General features: G+C 41.0%; 1 protein-coding gene across 2 annotated transcripts in view; it reads right to left on the bottom strand.

Annotated features, from left to right (window-relative positions):
• Positions 1-352: 352 nt before the first annotated feature.
• Positions 353-10,671, bottom strand: part of DENND5B (DENN domain containing 5B) — a 751,805-nt gene continuing 741,486 nt past the window's right edge. For both annotated transcript variants that reach the window (XM_086952789.1, XM_086952788.1), the window contains one exon: positions 353-3,766. In XM_086952789.1, the coding sequence (XP_086808915.1) occupies positions 3,583-3,766 (184 nt within the window). In that variant the 3' untranslated portion in view covers positions 353-3,582. The remainder of the gene's footprint in view (positions 3,767-10,671) is intronic.

The following is a 10,671-nucleotide window of genomic DNA, read 5'->3' as shown; positions in this document are numbered from 1 at the left end:
GTCTGTTTTGGTGGCTCATTAGTTTTAAAACATTGTTTAGCCATCATATGTTTTAATTACAATTGTGTGTATGCTCACTTGCAAATGACTTTAGATACAGAATTGAAAAAGGCCCAGAGAACATTAAATGTTAAGTCAACACTCCTATTTATACTCTACACAAAGTAAACATTTTCTTTTCTGAAGTACTGTAATGATAATATTGCATTAAAAAATATAAATATGTATCTTTCGGAAGGTAAACATCTTTTCAATTCCAAGAACATTTTTACACCTCAAGGTCAACAGAAGAGGTTGTAGTAATACTGATGTACTTTAAAGGTATTTGCAGTGGAAGTAATAGGGCTGGCAGTTTTTCTATTTTTCTTTATTTACAAGCATACTAACTGGGCAGACTACTAAACATATTTCACATCTGAAGAACAGTTCACATTTTCATGGATCACAGTAATCACACAAAAATATTAAACATATAAACACCAGAATGATGTGGACGCATCTCCAAAAAATAAGTTGTTTTAGTGGAGCATTAGGGGCACAGGACATCAAAATACTATTATGCTATTAAAGCAATTTGCCTTGCTCTGTATGTGTGCATACTCTAAAATACTTTAGATTTCTCTGGTACCATCCACAAAGAATTAAAATACCTATACCTCAAATTATTCTGCACAATACACAGATATTGATAGCACCTTTGCTAAAATATTCAACGTAGAATATTTTGTATGCATTAGAACTTTAGTAAAAACAAGACATAAAACACTAATATCAGTTTTAAAAAACTGGTCATACCAACTCACTTATTTTACATTTGCAAGGAAACTTCTTGTCAATACTAATCGCTATCTGAAATTCAGCATGAATTACCAGCTTCAGGCAGGAAAACTGTATTGACCCATTTGTCGCAGTCTTAAATAGAACTCTTAATAATAAAAAAAACGCATGGGCCGTAGAATGCAAGAAAGGTGAACTTTGAAAAACTCTACTCTCTTCTGAGCATTTAACTGTTAACAAGCTGAAGGTGAAGTAAATGAAGGTAACGAAAGTGGCTCAGCATAATATAACAGTTCATGTGGGGAACTCTCAGCAGCATGTGTAATGTGATTTTCATGCAAAAAAATATGTCACTAGTTGAAAGCAGTACCAGCAACAATGTTGCCCAGACCATCAAACAAATATCGTGGGTAGCAGAGAAAACGGATTTAAAAATGGAGGTTGCACAACAGGCATGCAAGAACAGAATTAGTGAGTCAGGAAAAAGATAAGGGTTGGGTAGCATCACTGCAAGGGGAAATGCAGGTGTGAAAACCTAAAAGGATGTATAAGAGATTGAGCAGCCCTTTAGAGAATGTCTCAGCAGAGAGAATATTCATGGGACACCCCATGCACAATGCTTTCAAAGGTGAATATTCAAGCATCATTTAAAATGCTTTGGTGCAACTAACAATATAAGGCAAAAAATGCAACTGGAACATCACCCTCTTATTCAGGCCGAGTTCCGATATCAGGTAACACTGGCTCTATCTCTAAACAATAAGGCAAGCTCCATAAATGAGTTTAGCTTTATTAAACACAATTCTTGAACGCCACCTTAATACTGTCACAGAAAAGGCATGAACCAATTAAATAAGGAAGTGGTCCCCTTGTTTTATAGAAAGAATCTTTTGTTAAGATATTTAACCTCGACAGAAGGGCAATAAATCTAACAGGAGACAAAAGTGGCAATGGCTCTGTTGTTCTATAGAATGACTTCTGCTTTTTATGGGATGCAGCGCATTTTACACTAAGAAATCTGGAAAGCAAACCCGTTTGACAACACCAGTGAGAGTCTAATAATTGTAGTCTCAAGGGCAGTCTTTGGAGGGCAGTGATATAATATAGTTTGAATGGAAATGTAGTAAAATATTATAAAAATAATCTTTTCCATGATCAAAATCAATACATTCTAATGGAAAGCATTGAATTTCTTATGATTTCATGTGAATTACTTGTTAAACAAAAAACAATATAAGGTTTACAGTAGAAAAGCATGAGATGGCGTGGTGACATGTTAATGTTAAATACATTGTGCACTTTTAGTAAGTAGCCGTGGCCATAATGTGGCAAGTTTCAATATTTTATAAGATAAAAGTGAGAAACTGAATCCTGGTTTGAAATAAGAAAACAATGTGGGGGGTTTTACAACATGACTACGTTCAGAAAATGTGAAAACTCAATTTGGAAGCAAATAAAAAAATTAAAGGGACACCCACGTTACACTTTGACTGAGTACCCATTTTGCAGGCAAAGAAGTGGCTGTGAAGATGAAGAAATCACTCTCCATCTGAAGAAAAAAAACACTACAAAAATAGCCGAGATCCATAAAACATTGTCTGGCAAATGTTTAAATTTGAATTGACTAGTCACTTGATTTGATTACACTAGCAATTAAATGTTAAGTGCCCTAGTAATAATGCAATCAAAAATCCAATCCCTAAAAAATTAGCTATTTCCCCTAATAAAGATAGAAATGTAAATTGTGATTTCACTACTCAGATAGTTTTACAATGGAAAACAAAACCTGAGATTTAAAGATGCATAAAGTCTGTGACCAACAAAAAAACCGACAGTAAGGTGTAACATCACCAGACAGCAAACTTTCAGCAAAGTATATGGAGAGTTATTGTTCCCATCCTGTGGAACCACCTTCTCACATTTCTGGTAGCAGTATCACTTGGACACAGATGTGGCTTCTGATTCCATAATTATTGTGCCGACTCCATCAATGTCAAGAGCATGGTAGAAATCAATTAGGCAAACTTGTTATAAATATTTTCCAAACATTTCAAAACAGAAACAATTATTTAAATAAAACTTAACAATGAAGGATCTAATATATGTGACTACTATGGATAAAAGTAATACAATATCTTAAACAACTATCCAAATCCCAGTGCAGTTTCTTGAGAGGGTCCTCTAGATGTCTGAGCATCCCCATGTCCAGTGTTAACAAACATTTGAAACACACTAATCTTGTGTAGAAGGCTGAACATACAATTACATTTTGTCAAACAAATACAGATTATATAAGGGGGAATTGTTCACATAGAACACCTTTACTAATGACCATAAAACGGGAATGACTACATTTTTATATTTGCTCAGTTACCTGACGAGTTCTATTTATTCCATATTGTACTTATATAATAAATGGTTGATTTCTTACTTTGGAACCTCCCACATTTAGCCCACATCAGTACTGTGTATCCATTAACAGTTTTCGTCAGAGAAATATTCAAACTTTGGACACTTGATTAACAGCATTAATATATTTACATATATTAAAGATGGTAGAATATTTACAAAGATCGAACACGTGACAATTCCTTTGTATTTACTTAATTTCCGATTCAGATTTACTACAATACTGCATTGAGGTTCATTTTACACTTTCTGACAGTTCAGTCTCTGGAGGAAAATACACTTTCCACTCCGAATAGTCACATGCAGCCTTGCTTTACAGTGATGTGCTACCAACAGCAGGCGTAAGAGTTGTCTCTCTCCCTTTTAAAGGGAGATGAAAAAGTCTAGCAAGTTGTGTCAAACATCAACCCCTTTGATGAGGGAACCTTCCAGAACTATATTGAATTCTTCCAAAGTCTGCACAACTCTGATGAGGGAATTCACACTCATATGATCACGGAGGAGAGCATTCTCTTCATACATCCTGGTGATGGCAGGGCATTCTGCCAGTAATGGAATCCAGTGTGAGAGCAAGTGATCCCTGCAGAACAATCAAAAAAGTGAAGTTGTTAGTGGGGCTTAATAAATAATTTCTCTTGCAGATAACAGAGGAATATACACTTAGGAGCCTAAGACAAAAGAATTCACTACAGACTGACAAAAAAGAACAATTATATTTGAGCAGGTTTAAGTGCAAAATGCCATTAACATCACCTATAAATTGAGCTCTATAAGGAATTAACTCAAATTTACAAATAAGAGCTCCTAGACTCACAGCGAACCTTGTTTAAGGTTAAAATTTGTCACAACCCAGAAATTTGACATTTTCATATTGCTCACAACTAAAGTAAAATATCAAACCAACATGAAAAAGAAGCTAAAGGACAGCACCAATGATTGTGCTCATATAGATTTGTTAAGACTTTTGCAAGCTTGAGACTGAGCATTTAGCAAAGGTGCTGCTTTTTTGTCAAGCTGGATGAAACCTGAATTGTTGTAGCCCATTCCAGAGGTAAAATCTCCAAACAAGACTCTTTCCATTTACATTTGATCAATCAATATTTCAAAGAGTGAAACAAAACCTCTTTTTAGGTTTCGCCTGGCGTCCACTGCGCAGCAGTGTTCGCACAGGCGAAATCTTTTGAGTTTCAGTATGGGGCTTTAACCCGCCTCTCTGTTCCATTGGCTAGCTCCATAAATGGAGGCTAGCTATTGGAACAGAGATGCTTCAGTCATTGTCCGAGCAGATTCGTGGGCGTTCCGGCGATTTTTTCGCTCTCCGCCCCTCCAACGTCATTGCGGCGGTGGGCAGATGTTTCTTTTTTTTTCCCGTCATGTTTTGGTCTTTTTCGAAGTGTCTTTTGCCGGAGTGGGCTGCGAGATTTGAGTTGCCAGGAAGTACTTTCCATTTGCGATCAGGTAAGCAGCATTTTCTTATAATTTTCTTTTCACTTTGTACGTCTACCCCGTCTCATGTCGTCTCCCTGTTTGTTTTACGTCTTTGCGTGTCTCGTTGCTGTCGTCTCTGTTTTTTTTTCTAGCTGTGGTGTCTCCGTGTATTGTGGCTCGTGGCTGTCGTCTTTGTTTTCTGTCTGTTTTCCGTTTCCCGCTATCCGTGTGCCCGTTCCCGCCCCCCCGCTGTCCGTGTGCCCATTCCCGCCCCCCCCTCCCGCTGTCCGTGTGCCCGTTTCCACCGTCTTCCCTTTTTGGAGCCCAAAGCTCGCAACCAGCTCGCTCTCCGGGATCATGGTTCCATTGCAGGCTGGGAGAAGCCCCTCCGGATTTTGGGGGGCCCGTGGGCTATGAAGGAGCTGCCTTAACCGAGTTGCTTCGCTCCTTTTTTTTCTTGCTTTCTGCCTTTTGATTGTGCCCGTTCCCGCCCCCCCTCCCGCTGTCCGTGTGCCCGTTCCCATAGGACTTTAAAAAAAAATTCTTTGTGTTCTAATTTGGTTCCCTAAGGCTGCTTCCTTAAGTCGCCTCGTGAAAGCTCCAACGTTCCCGCCCCCCCTCCCGCTGTCCGTGTGCCCGTTCCCATAAGACTTTAAAAAAAAATTTATTTGTGTTGCAATTTGGTTCACTAAGGCTGCTTCCTTAAGTCAAAATATTTGTGTTGTAACTTGGTTCCCTAAGGCTACTTCCTTAAGTCGCCTCGTGAAAGCTCCAACGTTCCCGCCCCCTCTCCCGCTGTCCGTGTGCCCGTTAACCCGCTCCCCCTCCCGCTGTCCGTGTGCCCGTTCCCATAGGACTTTTAAAAAAAATTATTTGTGTTGTAATTTGGTTCCCTAAGGCTGCTTCCTTAAGTCGCCTCGTAAAAGTTCCAAACCTGGTGGCTTAGGAAAGGCATCGAAGCAGTGGGTGGCCAGGATACCTCCATTGCCTGGCTCCCGCTTCTTTTAGGTAATCTTGATAGATTTACCTGAAATCAGGTCGGAAATCTTTCAGAATGACCTCAGCACATGGACAATGAGCGAGCAGACCAGGGTGTGAGGCCGGTGGGAGAGCTCACCTGGCAGAGAAAGTAGAGATGCATTAGACAAGGTGAATGGGTTGATGAATACCTGCCCCCGGCGTCCTTCGGGTGGAACGGTATGTAATTACCCGGTGTCGGCTCTGAACATGAGGTGGTGTGTATAGGCTGTGAGGTTGAAATAGGCACCGCTCTTGTTTCTGCTGGTTTGTCCATTCGAGCAGGAAATTAAGTCTTAGTTAGATATACGGTTCACTTTCAGATCTCTTAAAGGATGACGAGAAGCGCTCTACAAACATACGGATTGATTGATTGTGCTTTATGTGGCTGCGGGCACCAGTGTATTACCCAGTCTCTTATACTTGTGAAATGAATGTGTATATTTGCGGGGAATAATAGTGGGAGAAGGTGGGAGAGGCCCCTGTTGGTTAGAAGCAGCCCTTCCATCACGTGAGCTCTGGCTGTATATGACCCATTCGAAGGGTGGCCGCGCCTGATCTCACTTTCTGGTCGCATTCCTCAACCAGGAAGGGTGAAGTGCAGAGCAGGTGAAACATTAACTCTGTACCTTCCACCCAGGGAGGCGGAGACGGGTGTGACGTCTCTTGCACTTACACAATGTGATAAACATCTGGTGATCTGATTGCGGTCATGGCGTCAGTGCTATGGAGGTTTGAAATGGTGCAATAGAGTTTTGCACAACACACGTCATGAGCGTATTTTTCGCACCGGAAGGTCAGTGTGAATATCATTCTCATACTCGCTGGCCGCTACTAATGTCTGTGCGCAATTACCTAGCACTGAAACCATTTACCAGATTTGACCCCTGCTAAGCATACTGTGAAGGACGAGCAAATTCCACCTGTGCAATATGAGTTATAAAGTATTCAGATAAGATAATTTAGTAAATATGAGCCCAGGTAAAGGTGCTTTACCGCGTTGCTCTCTGCCCTCATAGGTGCCCTCAGCTCTAAATCCTCTGCCATCTGATCTCACCCCAGGCCCTCACTTCTTACCCCTGTACCCTCAGCTCTTACCTGTGCCCTCAGCTCTTGCCCCTGTGCCCTCAGCTCTTACCCCTGTGCCCTCAGCTCTTACCCCTGTGCCCTCAGCTCTTACCCTGCCCTGTGCCCTCAGCTCTTCCTAGGCCCTCGCTTCTGACTCCTGTGCACTCAGCTCTTACCTGTGCCCTCTGCTCTTACCCCTCTGCCCTCAGCTCTTACCCTGCCCTGTGCCCTTAGCTCTTCCTAGGCCCTCACTTCTGACTCCTGTACCCTCAGCTCTTACCTGTGCCCTCGGCTCTTACCCCTTTGCCCTCAGCTCTCACCCCTCTGCCCTCAGCTCTTTCCCCTCTGCCCTCACCCTCAGCTCTGACACCTGTGCCCTGTGACCCTCGCCGGTGACCATGTCCAGCATGGCGGGGGAGATCGTGGCCTTCCTGCTGGCCCTGTCGGGCTGGGTGCTGCTCTGCTCCACGCTGCCCACCGACTACTAGAAGGTGTCGAGCATCGACGGCACGGTCATCACAACGGCCACCTTCTGGTCCAACTTGTGGAAGACCTGCATTACCGACTCCACCGGCATCTCAAACTGCAAGGACCTCCCGTCCATGCTGGTCCTGGAGGGTGCGTCCCGACGGTGGGGAGGGGGGGGGGGAGGGCTGTGCGTGTGTCTGTGTATTTGTATGTGACTCTGTGTATGTGTGTGTGTGTGGGTCTGTGTATTTGTGTGTGGCATTTGCGAGAGATTAAGCTATTGGCATTGTAAATGACAGTGCCATTTATTTATCTGTTTTCAAAACCAACACATACATAAAAATGTTGTCATTTACAATGCCAATAGCTCTAACTTTTTCAAAGGCGAAACCGTTGCATTGTAAATGCTTGTTGACTGTTGCTAGCTAGTAACATGATGCCAGAAGCAAGATGGCATTATAAATGGTGTTATGTAGAGGAAAGCTGCGGGAAGGTTAACTATAACCAGGAGCACAAAGACACCAATATTCATAACACTTCATCAACCAGTACATATGGCTAATTTACTTTACCCTCTAGCGAGTCTTATTTACATTCCAAGAGTATTTGCTATCTCCAACTAAATGTATTTATTGGGTAATATAAAATTCTATTATTATATTTTGAGGAATGGAGATTTGGTGTAGGGCAGTATTGACTACTGCTGGTTAAGACTATTGATGGAAGAGTCAGGGAAGGAATGGCCACTCTGCCTGACATTGTGGGGCGCTCTACCTATACACATATGTTTTACTTATATCAAGCACTAAGGGTTGGACTCTATATCAAAACCAAAATAGGAAGGGCTCCCTTTTGTACTTGCTTAACTGTGCATTTGGTCAGTTTCTTCACTACGTGTTAATTAACCAGAGAACACTCGTTAACAGAGAAAGAAGTGTCTCCATTTATTTAAAAGAATGCTTATGTAAAGGGCACATTTTATTTCTAATTTTATATTTAACAATGAAATAAAATATGCACACGTCAAATGCCCTCCTGCAACCCAATATCTGCTTTAAAAAAGTGCTTAACAACATTGCTGCCCAAATCCTTTTTAAAAGAGAAAAAAGTGGAAGGTTTTCAATTGCACGTATGTGGGGAGGGGGTTCCCTGAAACGTTTAGGATGCGCAAGGGCATCAGGCAAGGGTGCGCCCTCGCACCTTTCTTATTCTCCCATTATATAAACCACCTGGGGAAGGATTTAGTTCCACAGTGTGGGGATATGCCCCAGATTAGAAACCGCCCAATACCAGCTCTCTTGTACGCTGACTATGCGGTTATCATGAGTCATACACCTGTAGCACTGCAGTGTTTTTAGGAAGCCTTCACATCCTTCATTGAGGGACTAGACATGAAGATCAACACTACTAAATCTTTTGTGATATCTTGCCGCCAAAGGACGGGCACAACCGGTCTTTAAGCTCCAGGCCGCCTCTATAAAACATGTGACTAACTTTAACTATCTGAAGGCAACCTTCAGTTATAGGGGCTCCTGGTTCCTGCAGACAGACAATAGAAACCACCAGCTAGCAAGGAGTACCAACAGTTTTTTCCTTCGCTGCCAAACTAGGCAAAAGATCGCTTGCTTATTTGTTGCCCATTTATTGTGCTAAATGTGCTGGGGTGGCTACCTATGGCTTTGGGGTCTGGGCTCTCAGTCGTTATCGCCATTACAGATTACCAAAAGACTGGTTGAGTAATATCGTACCTTGTCTATGTGATCAGGTGTCAGCACAAAGCACCTTACAGGTAAAGTTTTTCTGCCCCTTTTACTCGGTTTATAGATCTGTGGTTCTCAAACGTTTCGCAATTAAGCACTCCCTGCGCCATTGCACAGAAGATTTGCACTTTTTACAATCTCTGGGATCAGAGGAGATTTCCTTTACTGTTTATGCCTTCTTGATGTTGGTGCTCAAGGCTAGGAAATCGCATGGGTAGGTCTGCCCACAAAGACGACACCCATGTGCACCATGATTTTTTACTCATTTTTATCTTGTTCCATATACTGATCAAACACTTTTCTACCATTTAATGACAGATGTTTTATCTTTGTTACACTACACCATGTATTGAACCCGGTGTCCGTAGCATGTATGCGCCTTGATTTTATCCTTGTTGGCATTGCTTAACTTGCTACGTCTTATCCCATTATGTATTGATGTTGTATTTTACAAGCATGGTCTATTTTAATATGACCGAATACAGTTGATTAGACTTGACATATGCACAGAACCACATGTAGAAGACATACTGCACTGTCCATTGAGGCAGCCAAAGAGTTGATTCCACTATATGTAGATAAGATGCCTGAATGCAGGCATGGTTCAGTCCCTTGGGTGTTTTTTTTGAGTACTATGAGTAACTGCACACAACATTGTTTATATTCATTATTTTTAGTTTAAACATACGGATAGAAATAGTGCCACAATGGAACTCATTGGTGCATTTAACTTTAACAATGAAAAGGGAAAACAATAATGTGGCAAAATCACAACAGCCTTAAAGTATCCTAAATAGCAATGACATCAGTAGCGGAGAAGCACAAGTAGATTGACGTATGCTTTAGCAATTCTATGATTGCAACAAATACCATACCACGAAAATTGAAATGAAATAGTAGAGGAATTCTTCCAACATGTGGTTATTTGTTGAAGAGCAACAGTAGGTACAAGATCTATGATATCAACTCGAACTGTATAACAATAACAGGACATCATCTGACAAGACTGCCTAGAAAGATATTTTTTTAATTAAACAGTCCATGAGAGTGAAATAAGTAATTTATCTGTCTCAGAACCTTCCGCCAAAATGGACACGTGGAGGGACATTCTAACAACATAGGATTTAGGTCAGAGGAAGTTAAGAGTACAAGACCAACAAGAGGTACAACTATTTGTATTTATTTTATGTAAAGTAAGTTGTGTGATCAGTAGTCGATTGTAAATCAAAAATTATGTTTAAGTTGTATTAGCTGCCCTTGAGGATTTCTGTATTTTAAACCAAATCTTTTTCCATAAAGGAATGAGAAGGAAACATTAAGATAGTTTCCCCATTGTAATTAAACATCTATCTTATCTAGATTATCATGGGGGAGTGTTACTTGTTCTATAAAAACGGAAAGCTGAAGAAGTGGATAACACTGTTTTAAAATGGAGACATAGTATTGTTAAATGTGTGAATAGGTTGAAATTGATAATATGATTTGTAAACTGCAGAAATCCTTTAATCATATTTAGCTCTATAGGAGTTGATAAAACGAGATTGAGCTTGGGAGAAAAACAGGCGATATCGATAAGTTGATGGACCCATAGTAATCCTTTCTATCGCTGAGCCTTCCAAAAAAATGATTCTATTGTTTATCTCTTAATGTATTTGTCAAATCCTATGGAGGAATAGAGAAATTGTTCATATGGAATGAGGATGTAGGAGTCTACAAGCCTTTTTAGGTCGAGCCTGGGCCGCGC

Source organism: Lissotriton vulgaris, chromosome 1_2 (assembly GCF_964263255.1).
Source record: "Lissotriton vulgaris chromosome 1_2, aLisVul1.2, whole genome shotgun sequence".
NCBI classification, from domain to species: Eukaryota; Metazoa; Chordata; class Amphibia; order Caudata; family Salamandridae; genus Lissotriton; species Lissotriton vulgaris.
This window is presented reverse-complemented; position numbering and strand designations above follow the sequence as displayed.